General features: G+C 44.1%; 1 protein-coding gene across 1 annotated transcript; it reads left to right on the top strand.

The window, feature by feature from the left end:
- The first annotated feature begins 287 nt into the window (after nucleotides 1–287).
- On the top strand, nucleotides 288–14,930 carry LOC137901369 (periaxin-like). Its single transcript, XM_068745393.1, has 9 exons — nucleotides 288–540; nucleotides 5,637–5,692; nucleotides 8,239–8,343; nucleotides 11,695–11,820; nucleotides 12,277–12,433; nucleotides 12,956–13,149; nucleotides 13,578–13,819; nucleotides 14,079–14,347; nucleotides 14,794–14,930. The coding sequence occupies exons 4-9, from the start codon at nucleotides 11,791–11,793 to the stop codon at nucleotides 14,808–14,810; spliced, it is 909 nt and encodes a 302-aa protein (XP_068601494.1). The 5' UTR covers nucleotides 288–540; nucleotides 5,637–5,692; nucleotides 8,239–8,343; nucleotides 11,695–11,790; the 3' UTR covers nucleotides 14,811–14,930.
- Nucleotides 14,931–15,770: the final 840 nt, after the last annotated feature.

Genomic DNA, 15,770 nt, shown 5'->3' with positions numbered 1-15,770 from the left:
CTACCTGTAAAAGGCCAAATCCTTTCATGCAATAGCTTTCATGTGTCATTTATATTAGCTCACACAAATACTCCATCCATCTGTGCTTGGTCCGGCCCCTCTGTCAAATTTTAGAACCTATTGTGGCCCGCGAGTCAAAATGTTTGCCCACCCCTGTGCTATCTCCTTCTCCTGCCACCATTATCACACAGCCCCACCTTCTCCTGCCCTAATAAGGAGGGGGGCATCTCTCTCTCTACCCTCCGGCCAATCAGGGGGTTGGATGTATCAATCCCAGAGATGCCATGGGGCCTGAGGCTTCAGTGAGGGGAGCAACAGGCTGGCTGGTGACAAGGGGCAAAGATAGAGAGAGGGCAAGAAGAGTTAAAAAAAGAAAAGGAAATACCACCAGCAACAAGAAGAAGTGAAGGAGAGCAGCAGAGGACAGCCGGGACGTTAATGTTAGATCAAAGGAGTCCGAGGAAGACATTAAAGCAGAGACAGGCTGAGATTGAAGGTGCAGGTCTGTCACCTTTGAACCCCTGGAGGAGGAACACTGAGGTAGGCCTGATGCGCTTTCATAAAGTGTCGGACTCCTGCTTCCTCTGGAGGGAAGCCGATCTGATTCTGGAGCAGCAGCATTGTCTCCTTTGTGTCTCCGCAGCTGTACTCGGCATCGTTTCGCTTTAAATCCGCCCCTGAACTTGTCTATGTTCTGAAATGGCGCTGTAACGGTCGGAGCGATGGTTCGTGCAGCAGCCAGCGGACGCCACATTGCTGAGCTGGGAGAGCGTAACAATAGCACGCTGTTTCAGTCAGACAGCTGCCGCTTGTGTTTATCCCGGCATGCCAGTTGCTGCTTACAAACGCTGCACTGAGGCTTATTGCAACTATTTGCAGCGTGGAACGCCACTATGAAGCCAGGCGTGTCCTGTAAACGGGCCCGGCTCAAATGGCGCTTCAAAATGATATGTATGTAGGATTTATATGATTGGCGAGGCCTCCGGCATTGGATGCGCTGCCAGAACCAAAACTCGAGCAAGCACCTCTTGTTTATCGTGGCCTCACACGGGGGGGGGGGGGGGGGCAGTGCATGGTCCTTTCAAATAGAACCTGTCTGAATGTTACACACCAGTGACAGCTGCAGTGTGACGGTCACAGGATCTGTTTGGCCGCTTCCAGCTCCAGTCTGGTATGTAGCTAAAACACGATGATGGAGGATCGCCAACATGGAGCTAATCTGGGTCAGTTTTGTTTTGGGTGGGGGGGGGCGAAGGAGATATTACTTCTGGCATGAAGCAAGCTCTTTGATTTCATAAAAAATAACTTCAAAGGCGGGTCCTTGTTTCCGGTGTATGTGCCGTTGGTTGGGTTGTTTTCTCGCCTTCATCATCAACGTGAGTTTGGCTTTGGCTGCCGAAACGATCTCCGATGATTTACTTTTTGCTGTAAATAACATTGACATCATTTCCAACTTGTTTTTGGAGTTTAACGGTATCAGGGAGATGATGTCGAGAGGTGTTTCGTACAGGTGAGAGCATTTAGCACAGGCAGGTCAAACTGAGGTGCATGGTCAGACAGTCACAGTATGAAATAAAGGGGATGCCTTCACATATTATTGCTGTGTTATTGTAATTTATTCAACAGATATAATAATTTCCCCTCAAATTGAATATCCTTTTCAGTGTCATTGCTGCTTCTTCCTATAGAATAATGTTTTGTTTTTGTGTTGTTGTTTTTTTTTACTTTTCTTTCCACACTTTAAGGATATTAAGGCATAAATTAACTGCAAAGTTATTGATATCTCTGTATCATTACTTTTCTTTTGTTCTCCAGTTGAACTAGTTTAAATGAAGGACCAGTAACTGAACTCCAACACTGTCGCGGGGATGACAGGACGGCCCGAGTCTGATGCCTAAATAAAGACTTTTATTTTGAAGGGACATTTTTGCTTTAGAAATGTGGAGCAGCAGGTCTAATTTGTGTGAATATCAATGAGATGAGAGCACATGACGTCAAAAAAGGGAATGATGGATGACAGGAGCAGCTTCCTGGCCACTGACTTTGAGATGAGGTTGTGGGCGGGGTTAATTGTAGCACAGGAAGTTTGGCTGATAGGGCGGTTCAGGAGTGAGACCTAGGAGGAAGCACCGCTCGATGTGTGTGTGAGGGTGAACTTCCCTGCATACACAGAGAGCTGAGAGGAGTTCTCAGGAAGGAAGGCTGGTGTAAACAGATGACCGGAGCGTCATTTCAAATTTTAGATAGTATGGAAATACGTCATATTCCCAAAATAATAGAACAGATTCTGCAACCAAATGTGTCCTCCAATCAGCAGGGCCTTGTGCGCCTCTCATGGTGAGATAAGGGTATCTGTCAAAAGTGTTTTTCCTGTTTATTAGGTGGCCTTTCCTGGTCAGAGGTGTGTCTTGTTTGAACCATCTGATGTCCTGCATCGTCAGGAAACACGGCCCTGACATTATGCTGTCCTCTAACGGCTCACCAGTGTCCAGGCCTGTCGTTCATGTGTCAATAGAAGGCTCGGGTGTAGCCATTACACACATCTGTCTACTCGTTGGTTTGAGTTGAACGTCCCATCTGAGGAAATCTCGTTCTAATCTCATTGACCTCAGTGCGTTCTGCTTGTGGTTGCTCTGCTGCTGCCGTTTCTGGAAGGATGTCAGATTCATCACCGAGAGTGTAGAGTGTTATCTGTGATCCCCACATCATGAGAAAATAAAATCCAAAGTCTCGTTTAAAGGAGACATTTTATTCCCTTTTTCCTCACGTTAACGCAGTTCTCAGACACTAATGTGAAATATCTGTGGCAGTCTCTGGTCAAATTGCTGCAGATGCTGCAGGATTTAGGGTTTTTCGAGGGGGGGGGGGGCTGCTTGCTGGCGGCGGTCCTCAGGCGGGTGGAGGCCTGCAGATGTGTGAGTCTGATCTATAATAAGATCCCAACCTCCTCCTCTGCCGCTCCTCCATTCCTCCGCTCCATCCAGGGAGTGTCACCTCCTCCACCTGCTGCGCTCCGTCACACAGAGCTGCAGGTCAGAGCTGCCCCCCCCCCAGTATGACGGAGGAGCAGATGTAGTCCTTGATCAGGATCAAACTGCTTCATCGCTACAGAGTCGCTGATACGATTTCACCTCTTCTTGGTGTTTCTGTTTGAAGGTCCTTTTGACCTCATGGCCAGAGGGGGGGTCGGTGTGAAAGGTACGCCCACGCCTCCATTAACCTCGGTTTCAGCTGTGGGCTGTTTTTTTCTTGCTGACTCTAGACAGAAAGGAGTTTAGGTGACTTCTGGTCCGTCCTGATCCTTTGACCTCGCCATATTCAGCTACGCTCTTTCCAGAGAGCCGGTTTTGCTGCACTTCGACGCTGCTGATATAAAGTCGTTTTCCGGACGGCGTCCCTGCGGCTGCAGGGTTTGCTGCTGTCTTCACAGAAGGTAAAAAATTGGTTTTATATCGCGCTTTTCTGGACACCCAAAGACGCTTCACATTGTGTTTTATTCATTCACTCCATACTTGGTGGTGGTGAAGCTACTACTGCAGCCACAGCTGCCCCGGGGCAGATACAGCTGCCCCGGGGCCGACTCACCGGAGCGAGGCTGCCAATCTGCACCATCGGCTCCCAACATTCACTCATTCACTACATTCACACAGGCAATGTGGGTGAAGTGTCTTGCCCAAGGACACGACGACAGTAGACACATGTGCTGGAGCCGGAAATAGAACCGCCAACCTTTCGAGGACGAGCCGCTCAATTCAGTAGAATCAGTGATGTTGTAGCACGGTAGCGTAAAACCGCACGAGAAAGTGATCAGTCTTTCCTACGCTGACAGCTGGGCAGCCGGGAATGTGTGCTATGTGCTAAGGTGACCTCCTCGACACACGATAGCTCCAACACACCCAAACAGGCACGCCATCTATGCTGATATTCTACACGTCCAAAAACACACACACAGCTTTAGCTTAGGCCAGGGGTCAGCAACCCGCGGCTCCGGAGCCGCATGTGGCTCTTTCATCCCTCTGCTGCGGCTCCCTGTGGCTTTAGAAAATAAATAATGATTCAATGTATTTTATTTTAGTTTGTTCGTTTTTTTAAATATAACTCTAAATTTGAAGATTATGATGATTATAAATAATACAAAATAAAACATATTAAATTATTTTGTCGCTCATAATATACGTCACAACCATTGAACCGCCAAATTGCGCGCGATTTCTTGAATTTTTCAACCCCCAGGTAGGACAACTATGGATAAATCTAAGAAAAGAAAAGTGTCTGAAGAAAACCAAACGTTTAATGATACGTGGGCAGATTCGTTCGCCTTCACTGCTGACGAGACGGGTTTACCGGTACGCTTAAAATGTAATGAGAAGTTAGCAAACAACAAACAGTCAAATGTCGTAAGACATTTCCAGAATAAACACAGACTTTGCTCAAAAATATCCCAACGTCTTTCTTCGGAGTTCAAAATGCTTCTGTTGCGTGCAGAAATGTAATTTTGCTTCTCTGTAACAGTTCATTGATTCATAAATGCAACACACTATAGTTACCCTCGCCGAAGGGGAGGCGAGGGTATTGCAATTGGGTCCGTTTGTTTGTTTGTTTGTCTGTCTGTCCGATCGCATAACTCAAAAACTAGTAACCCAATCGACTTGAAATTTTTACACAAGCAAGGTTCTGTCCGTGGCCCGGTCCTCCCCGAGAATGGCGTTGATCCGGATCTGGATCCAGATTCTAGAATTATTTTTACATCTGGAATTGTGCCTGTGCTGTAAACTGCCACTTTAAGAGGGAGGGACACGAATGGCATGATGGGAAAAAGAGTCCAGAAGAAGTCTTGTAGTACGTTCCGGAGCAGCAAGCTAGAGCAGGTTTGGCCCCTCTGATCCGGAAGCCCTGTTTACTGTCTCACAAGATCCAATAGTCTTTTGGAGGCGGGGTCTGCAGTCTCTGATTGTCGTTTTCTAGTTTGTTTATACATATATAACGGTAAAATCGATGATGAAAAGATGCAGTGTTGTCTTCATTTTAAATGTCAAAAGGATTTTGTGGCTCCCAGTGTTTTCTTTTCTGTGGAAAATGGGTCTAAATGGCTCTTTGAGCCGTAAAGGTCGCCGACCCCTGAGTTAGGCCGTTACAGAAGTCGTCACATGAAGGCAGGACTTTAATGAGCCCCAGCGACAGAAAGAAGCGGTTGTTGGAATGCAGAGGTTTGCTGCTGTTTGCTGCTGATCAGGCTGATTGTTTCCTCAAAGCGTGTCATGGTGCGACTCGTGTTCAGGTGCAGGCATGATGCAGACTACGGAAAGAATGTCAAGAGCGCCGTCCCCGGTGACAGCAGAGCAGCCACGCCAATGCTATGCATAGGCCTGACATGAACACCTTGAGAACGCTAGTGGAGCGTATTTGCTGCTATATGATACAGCCGTACAGACGCAAAGGCTTGTGGGTTAAAGTCTACTGAAAAAACATTTATTGAAACTAGCCCTGCATGTGTGTGTTTATGAAATTCATCTGAGGGCTTTAACATGCATGGTGTGTGTGTGGGAGTCCAACAGGAGGTGCATGTAATAGAACATCATGACTACTAAATAATAAGGTAAAAAAACACATCTGAATACTATTTTTTTCTGTTTCAGACTCTGACAGAGACGAAGCGGAGAGTCATGTTTTCAGTCAAACCAGAGCTCCGGCTGTAAGTAGACACAGACCTCAGACCTGCTCATGCAGACACCAGCAGCAAGCAGGTGTAACACACACACACACACACACACGCACACACACACACTTTAGTTGATAACGAGCACTGGGCCCTAACCCTAACAATAAACCAATCCCCACCATTCCACCTCCGCCATGCGTACCCCTCGTCGCCAACCCCAACGGCTATATTGTTACTGCATGGAAATATAAACACTTATCAAGCACTCAGGCCGAATTACCTTTCAAGGCGAACAAGAAAATCATAAGGGACGCGTCAGCTCATTGGCCCGTTGGTGCGCGAGGGCCGTTTGGCCGTTTGAGGCTCGAAGTGTTATTATTATTATTATTATAATCATCCAGTCGGATTATTACAGGAAGAGGGTGAGAGGTTTATCAGTGTCATTTAACGCAACTTAAGCAGGCACACAAATGACCATTTGAAAATGTGTGACTGCAACAATATCAGGGCTTTTGGAGCATCTACATAGACATGATGTGCTTTCTGATTATCCATCCTGATCCTGGACGTTCCCAGTGCTCCCAGTGTGTTGGATGAGTAGATTAACTGGAGTAAGGTGATGCTGGAAACTCAGAATGTCAGTGGTTGTTGAAATGATGTAAGAAAATTCAAGACATGGCAGCATTGTTGCTGGAGGAGGTCAGATAATCTACCGTATTTTCCGGATTATAAGTCGCTGTTTTTTTCATAGTTTGGTCGGGGGTGCGACTTATAAATCGGAGCGACTTATATATGCTTTTTTTTACAAAATCTGTGAGCGCAGAGACAGTAGCCTACACATTTCTATAACAGGTGTTACAGGGAACTCTGTGACCCGTCAGAATCTGTCGCGGTTTCTGGAGGTTCAGAGTTATCTGTCACACCTGTTATCTAAAAACACAAATTAGAAGGGCTGAATGAAAATGTCGCCGAAAAGAAAGTCATATTCCGCGGCTTACAAGCTTCAGATAGTGAAATATGGAGCCGAAAACGGCAATCAAGCAGCAGAAAGAAAGTTTGGAGTGAGCGAAAAACTTGTAAGGGACTGGCGAAAAGCGGAGGTTATGCTTACTGAAATGAAGAAAACAAAAAAAGCTAATCGCGGGCGACAAGCTAGGTGGCCGCAGTTGGAGGAACGAGTTCACGCATGGGTGCTTGAACAACGTGCTGCTGGGAGAGGTTTGTCAACGGTGCAGTTGCGTCTCCGCGCCCAGGTGGTTGCCAGGGAGGTGAATATAAACGGCTTTGTGGGAGGACCTTCTTGGTGTTACCGCTTCATGCAGCGCAAACGCCTCTCTATCAGAGCTAGGACGACACTGTCCCAAAAACTGCCAGCGGACCTCCAAGCCAAGGTTGACAGTTTCCGCGCGTTCATTGAAAAGCATGTAAGTGATCACAACGTGACACCGGATCATATTATTAACATGGACGAGGTCCCCCTCACTTTTGACATCCCCATGGGCCGAAGTGTTGCAGAGAAAGGGCAAAAAAGTGTGAATATCGTTACAACTGGTCATGAGAGATCACACTTCACAGTGGTGCTGGCATGTTGTGGAGACGGATCTAAACTGCCACCAATGGTCATTTTCAAACGAAAAACCATGCCAAAAATCCAATCCTCCTCAGTTGAAGTCGCCGTGAACGAGAAAGGGTGGATTGATGGAGAAATGATGAACTTGTGGCTTACAAAGTGCTACAATAAGCGACCGGATGGCTTCTTTAGAGCACGCAAAGCTCTGCTTGTGATGGATAGCATGAGAGCGCACATCACACCACAGTTAAAAAATAAATTAAAAGTTTTCAACTCCATACCTGCCATCATCCCTGGAGGCTTAACCAAAATACTCCAGCCACTTGATATCTCCGTGAATAGGAGCTTTAAGTCAGTTTTGCGTAACCTGTGGGAGCAGTGGATGACGGATGGAGAGCACAGCTTCACGGCAACCGGGAGAATGCGCCATGCAACTTTCCTGGAAGTCATTGAATGGATCGACAAAGCATGGGCTTCAGTGACAACCGCAACCATCCTGTCGGGATTCAGAAAGGCTGGAATAATTGGAACTGCAACTGACGACGAGTCTGATGTAAGCGACGTAGAAGAGGAAGCGGCGTCTTGTCTACCTGCCGAGTTGGGGGAGTTATTCAAAAGTGACACCGAGGATGAAGATTTCCTTGGATTTCGTGATTCGGAGTAAAACCTGATATTTTGGTAAACGTGTTAGCATGTTCTTTGTGCTATATGTTGTTTGGTGTTGGATTTTATCAAATAAATTTTCCCCAAAAATGCGACTTATCCTCCAGTGCGACCTATATATGGTTTTTTCTTCTTAATTATGCATTTTTTGGCTGGTGCGACCTACAATCCGGAGCGACGTATAATCCAAAAAATACGGTATATCTCAGCACATTGGTTCATGTTGAATAGATGTGGGATCTTAGGGGTTTAAGGAGGGCGGGTCATTTCTGACCCTCGGGACAAGAGGAGTAATAAAGAATGTGAAGACAACACAAGGGGTGACCGTCTTCTACTGTGTCGGCAGATAAAAGACAAGCGGCGGTCGTCCCCTTCGGACAGATCCTCCTCCGGCCCCCCACGCAACCCTCACCACAGCTCCACAGACGACCAGGAGAGCCCCGAGAGAGTGGTGAGACACACACACACACACCTCTGAGGGTGTTACATGTTGATACAGGCATTAACAATAATCAGCGAGAGAAAATAAAATAAAAAATAAACCAAAAGAGAAATGAACACTGCTGTGATTGTTACTCTCAGATTCAATCAAGGATCAACGTCGTTCTTTGGTTTTTAACGGACATTTATTTGGACAGCAGGTCTTGAGCTTGAACCAATAGTGTCGAATGATGCCCAAACAATGCCGTCAGAACTAAAACAAGATCAAATATAAAGACTTAAGTTAACTTACGGATTATAAGCACAAATATCGATTCTTTTTGGGTCTAAACACTCTCTAAGTGAGATAAATGTTAATGATTTCAAGGTCACAGTCGATAATACAGTAATCTCCAGCAAAGAAGAGATTACCTATTTGGGCTGTGTTCTTGACAAATACCTGTCTGGTGATAGTATGGAAACTAAGGTGATCAAAAAAGTCAATCAGAGAACAAGATTTTTGGGCAGAATGTCTCCTTTTGTCTCCGGACGCTTGCTGGAGCCTCGTTCAGCCCCTCTTTGACTATGCTAGCACCTCCTGGTATTCAAACATCAAAATGTCCCTGAAAACCAGGCTGCAAACCTCCCAAAACAAACTGATTCGGCTACTCCTCAATCTGGGGCCCATGACCCACCTTCTTCCTGGACATTTTGCTAGCCTAAAATGGCTCAGGGTAGAAGACAGGGTTAAACAACTCAAAATGGGATTGGCATTTAAAATAGTCAATGCAGCTCTGCCCTCAGTCCCCTCAATCCCTGCATACCTGAATAAACACCTCCACAGATTTAGTGACACCCACAGCCACAACACTAGAGGGAGCTCAAACAACAACCTGATTACCCCCTCCTATAGGACTAACATGGGTAAATCATCTTTTTACAATACTGCCCCCCAATGGTGGAACTGTTTGACTCCTGCCCTCAAAACATGCACCTCTTTGGCCTCCTTCAAAACGGCCCTAAAAATACACCTTTTAGGGGGACAGAAACGGAGATAGTCATCACGACTCTCTCCGGATCAACCCCCCCCCCCCCCCCTTTTTTTTTGTCCACCTACGTTGCACATATTAATTGCCTTAGTAATTTATTGTAATTTATGTAATCTATTGTCATTCATTGTCATTTTGCATCAGTGGTGTAATTTATTTTAGATTAATTGTTAGTTTGCATCGGCGGTGTAAAATCATTTTATTTTTATTTTTCTCATGTTACTTTGCATCAATTGAGTTATTGAATATTGGTTTTATTTTTATTTGTATTGTTAATTGTGGATGATTTATGTACGAAGGACTTTCAACGGAAACAAGACTGCAAGGGCTTTTTAGAAATGCTCCTCTTAGACAGGATGTTTGACTTTATTTGTACTGTAATACATGCTACTGTTTGACTGTACTTGTACTCTAACATTCTATCTAATAAATATATTCATCATCATCATCATATAAAATTACAGGCTTAAAGATTGGCTTCACACAAACACTAATTAACAGAGAAAAGCAAACAAACTGCACCTCATTGGCCACGTAGACTCCAAGGGAATAAAGATGAGGTTTAACGACTTCTTAAAGAGATTACTTTACAAGTTCTTATGTCTTGTCCCTTTGCAGACATCGACGGTTGCGTGCCGAGTTTTGCTCATGGAGCGCACCAATAATCTTATTCCGTGGGGGTACACGAACATGCAGAACTTAAATTCTGGTTCCCCCCTTAATTCTATCTTTATAATCAAATTACATGTATATTCGAGATACCTTGGACGGCAGCTACAGTGATTGTTATTGTCCTTAGTTGTATTTGACTTTTCCTTAAAATATAATTGAAACAAGAGAAAATTAAACAAGGCGTATACTTAGCCTTTTGTGCTAATTAGCAGTTATTAATAATATTATAGAATACTTAACTTAGTAAGCGGACAAGTTAAACATTATATATGCTAAATATTAGCATGTCAACATTAACGTGTCGCTCAAAGCATCCCTCATCAATCAATAGTTCACTTATGTTGTGTCAGAATAAGAACAAAAACAAATATAATTCAAACTCAAATTTAAGTCCTATTAATGAAATGAAATACTTTATTAATCCGACACACAATGAAATCGCGTTTTCACCTTAGAACAATGGGCCCCTTGAAACAGCCACAAACTAAGGGCCCTAGCACACGGAGAGGGAGTGGGGTGAAGGCGCCGCCGTGATCGGCGCACCTCGAGCCGTTAGCGGGGACGGTGCCTTGCTCAAGGGCACCTCGGCAGTGCTCTGGAGGCAGACTGGCCCCTCTCCAGTCACCAGCCCACACTCCACATTCCGCCAGAGCTGGGACTCGAACCGGGGAAGCAGTGGACTTCCAACCCACTGAGCCACTGCCGCCCTATTTATTATATTAAGGATTTATTATTAACTTATATACTACAGATGCATTTGTTTTCAGAACATTTTACTTCCATGGATTCTCCTCTGGTTGTGTGACTTTCTCCAGCCTTAATGGAGACTTGATTTGGATTTGGAAAACAATTTCTAAAAATCTTTTTAACTATGTCTTTGATTTGATTGGGGTCTTTCTTTTCTTTTTCTTTTTTACTGCTGTCATTGCCGTAAAATTGGAAAATTAATAACTTATTTAAAGAGCTGGGTGGAATGACACCCTAAAGATTCCGTTTACCTTTTTGGACTGAGCATTGTCTTTGTGACATTGACCTGAGGATCCTCAATATTACTACCACACACACAACATGGTAATTTTAAGACCTAGATTGTTCTAGGGATATATTTGGAATGGGAATGTAATATTGTGACCCGCCCCGCCCCCCAGCAGCCACCAGGTGTGCATAAACTGGCTCATAATAGTCCAAGGCTAATGTGCTGAGCTAATTGTCCACCAAGTAAACAATGCTTCCCAGCTCGGCACAGACGGCAGCCGCAGCCTGCTGGAGGCAAAGTCAACAATAAAAACGTGCACGTGGCAGATCTGAAGCCGGACAGGGAGTCGGCGACGCTCTCCTAGCGCACATTATTGGACTAGAATGTAGCATGTTAGCACTTTAAAAGCACCCTGGAAAACAAAGAGACGCTGTTGCATGTCATGGGACAGCGACACCTTCTGGTTTGAAACAGAAATGTGTCGACCACATTGACACACATTAAAGCACACACACTCATACACAATCTTCTAATATTGATCTCTGTACATATACAAACACCAACATGGCTGTGGAGTAATCATTAAAGATTTTGATTAAGTGATAAATATAGCATCTAAGTGAGGTACTTAATAACCGTTTGGTTGTTTTCATTTTCATTTTTGATGTGATGCTGTTGTCTGCAGGTACAGAAGGAGAAGCTTCATGCGGAACTGAAGCAGGTGTTGAGTCAGAAGAGAAGTCATCTGAGAGAATCTACCTGCCAACTAGCCCAACCAGAGATGGACTCAGAGCCCCCGGATGGACAGACAGTAAGGAGTCAACCGGCCGTGTCATTTGAAGATGGAACATTTTATTTTTGTTTCCTACCAATGGTTTGGGAACAACCAGATAATTATTGCCACCCTAAATCACTGTTTTTATCCTAGATGGATTAAAGCACATGCAACATTCATCTCCCAACTATTTCCTTTAGTTACTCACTGAAAAAGTCAATAAATTGTGACTTTTAAGATGCAACTTATGAGAAACAACCCTCAAAACTAATCCTCTTTTAGAGCTAAATCCATTCATTCGTTCTTTGTTTTAAGATAATACGATTTAGCTTGTGAAGATTTTTTTTTTCTTTGCTTCAATCAATTCAAGTTATTTAATATACATTTTTAAAATTGGTTTCATCTTCAGAAATTACTTTAATTGAAATTCACATTCATTTTTGGGCAGAATGTATTCTTCTGCAGGATAAGAGTTGTATGTTGGTGTCTCAGGGTGGAGAGGAAGCCACTAAGGTGGAAGTCATGGTGGAGACAGAGGCGGAGGCTGGAGCCAGCGGCTACAGTGTGACCGGTGGTGGACAGCGAGGGATCTTTGTTAAGGATGTCCTCAAAGACTCGCCAGCTGCTAAACATCTCAGTCTCAAGGAAGGTACCTGCAGTCAGATCTATTTCAAATATAACCAGTGCTTTACAATCCAACAAGAAACAATTTTTTAAAAAAGCCTGTGTACCACGTCTGAGCCATGCTGGGGGTGTGATGTGGGTTTGTGAACCCCTGCTGATGCGTTGTTCATTAATATTTTGGATATTCAGTGCTATTTTACTAAATGCCGTTTTCAAATAGTTATATCCTGGAAGACTGGGAATAGATTTAAAAAAAATTCGACTTTAGGAAAACTCTGGAAAGCAGTGTTTTAAGAAAGGCCACATGGTTGCGAAGAGAGAGAAGATTAACCACCGGGGTAAATGAAAGACAAGAGTCACATCCACCATTCGATGCAGGACATTACAACAACGACATGATGAATGTCTGAGGATAAAAAGTAGAGGATATGCAATCCCGTACGCTAACTCAGTAGAAGTTCACATTCACATGGAGGGGTGTGTTTCCTAAAGTTCTTCAAAGGTTTAAAGAAGTGGCATATTAATTCATAATGTTCTCCACATGAAGGTGATCAGCTGATGAGTGCCAAGGTCTATTTTGACAACGTGAAGTATGAAGATGCTCTGAAGATCCTCCAGTGTGCAGAGCCATATAAAGTCAGCTTCCAGCTGAAGAGGGCCATCCCTAGAGCAGAGGTCGCCCTGCGACCCAGAGTTCCCAGTGTGGAGGTCAAAGCCCCCAAAACCAAAATCACCAAAATGGTAATCAATTATTTTCAGAAAAGATGTGCACTTTGCACTCTCAATTAAATGTTGCACAGGGGGTCGTCGACTTACAACCACAATTTGTTTTAAGGGTTTTGTCGTGAGCTGACTTTGTTGTGAGTCGGCCCATGTTAAATTACCGTACGTGTATTATCCTGCGTCATGATACTGTAAATGAGGAGTGGGAAGAGACTATTTCCTCTCATAGGCTCCATTCGCTCGCTCGCTTTCCGGTACATCATGAAAGCACATCGTAATCAGAAAAAAAATCAACAGACGAGTGCGGTCGTAAAGTCAAACCATCGCGAGTCGCATAGGTTGTAAGTCGACGACCCCCTGTAGTTTAAAATGTTTATACATGAACGGGTAACTAAAAATGTTGGGTCCATTGTTGAGAAATAATTTCAATATTTACTGTATTTCAGAGTGTGATGAGCAGCAAGCCGTTCAAGACCAAGAAGAAGAGAGGTGGTCGTTTTGGTCTCAAGAGGCTAAAAGAGAAGCGCAGAGAAGAGCTGGTGATCGAGGGAACACCTTCTCGGCTAGAGAAGAGTGAAGTGGACGTGGAGTTCTGTCTGCCTAAATTCAAACAGAGTCGGACTGTGACGGTCGAAGCAGGAGGAGCAGGAGGAGCAGCAGCAGTGGGGAAAACAAAAAGGAGGATTAGGTTGGCTCTGTTTTTATTCTGTGATTGCTTTCGTTAGCATTATCTTTTTTATGAACTTGATACCAAAAATCATTTTCCGGAGAAACATTTTCAAGTTAGTTCTAAAGAATAGTATAGTATAAACTAATTACAGATTCTGTTCCATCAAACAATTAACTAAATAAGTATGCTTTTTAACATAAACTATTACATTATTGCATGTTAAACCTTTTTTTCTTTAAACTTTATCAAACTATTTTTATCTTTATATGGTTCTAAGGTTTCTCCACATGAAAACAAAAGCTTACACAGGCGCAGAAAGAGGAGGAGAAGAGCAAACGGGGCGACTTGAAGGACAAGTGAATGTCCCACCATCTGCAGTACCCGAGGCTAAAGTGAACACCAAAGGAAAAGGACACAAGTTTGGAATCCCCCTTCCTACAACCAAACACACAAAGATAAGTCCAGATTGGGAATCTGGTTCTGTGGAGCTGAAGCCACCAGGTGTGAACATCCAGCCACCATCAGCGGAGTTCAGTTTGTCTGCTGGTAAAAACATGGATGCGGAAAAGGGAGGGGTCAAAATGAAAACACCTGATGTGGATGTTGCACTCCCTTCAGGAAAGCCTGATGTGACAGTACCTGCAGTGAAGGAAAAGGTAGAAATCAATGCTCCTAAAATTCACATCAAGGGAAGGGTTGGTGTGGCAGAAACGGACAACAAAGGAGATCCAAGGCTTAGAATGCCAAAGTTGAAACTGCCCAAAGTCAGACTTCCACAACATTCTGATGAGTTAGACGGTGACATCATGGCAAAAACAAAAAAAGTAAAAGTGCCTTCTGCTGACATAATACCTCAGAAAGTCAGCACTGAAGGGGTGGTTGCTGAGATTTATCTTCCTGAAGCAAGTGTGACAGAAGCAAAGATCAAAAGTGATCACTCGAGAAACGCTCCATCTATTGAAATGCCTTCTGTTGATATGTCTCTACCACAGGTGAAGGGAAAGCGTGACACCGATTTCTCACTTCCCAAGAGTGAAGAAGCAAAGAAAAACCCCATCAAAATGCCAGCCATTGACATCTCTGTGCCCAATACTAGTTTAACATTGGACTCCAAAAGTTCTCATCAGGTGGCAGGCACTTTTGAGGGACCGGAAATGTCCATGCCAAAGGACGATATTGATAGTCCAAAAGGTGGAGCAAAAGTCTGCCTACCTTCTGTTACCATGTCTCTACCAAAGATTAAACAAGAGGGTGGAGATGTGGATATGGACTATTATGTTGGCGGGGATGGGAAGTTCAAAATGCCTAATTTTGACTTATCTTTCCCAAAGATCAAGTCACCAGAGGGAGATGTGAATATAAAGGGACAAGAAGGTAAAGGGTATGTCAAGTTGCCCAAAGCAGACTTGGCCCTTCCAAAAGGCAAAGCAGGACCTGATATTGAAGGAGGACATTATCAGTTACAACCATGTGACATTTCCCTCTCTAAAATAATGACAGGTGAGATGGAAGTCAAAGCCAAAGGCTCTCAAATTAAAGGTGGGAAAATTGAAATGCCTAACCTTGATATTTCTGGGCCTAAATGCAAAGTGGTAGGAGACACAGAAGTAGTTGCTGGGAAGGGCGATAAATTCAAAATGCCTACCATAGATGTTTCTGGTCCAAAGCTGAGAAACCCAGATATTCAGGTGAACATAAAGGATACTAATACTGACAGTGGTGTAAAGAACAAGGTACCTGCTTTGGGTATCTCCCTTCCCCAAGGACATGTAGAGGGGGATTTGAGCATTAATGCTGGCGAAATGAAAGAAAGCACATTAAACATGCCCCCTATAGACATTTCTCTCCCAAAAATGAACCTTGGTGAGGAAGACATGATGTTACAATGTCCTAAACTTCCAAATGTAGACATATCACTTCCCAATCTCCCAGAGTGTGATATCAAAGTAAAAGGCCGTGATATGAATAT

This window comes from Brachionichthys hirsutus, chromosome 11 (assembly GCF_040956055.1).
Source record: "Brachionichthys hirsutus isolate HB-005 chromosome 11, CSIRO-AGI_Bhir_v1, whole genome shotgun sequence".
Classification (NCBI taxonomy): Eukaryota; Metazoa; Chordata; class Actinopteri; order Lophiiformes; family Brachionichthyidae; genus Brachionichthys; species Brachionichthys hirsutus.
Note: the sequence above shows the minus strand (reverse complement) of the source record. Positions and strands in the feature narration are given on the sequence as shown.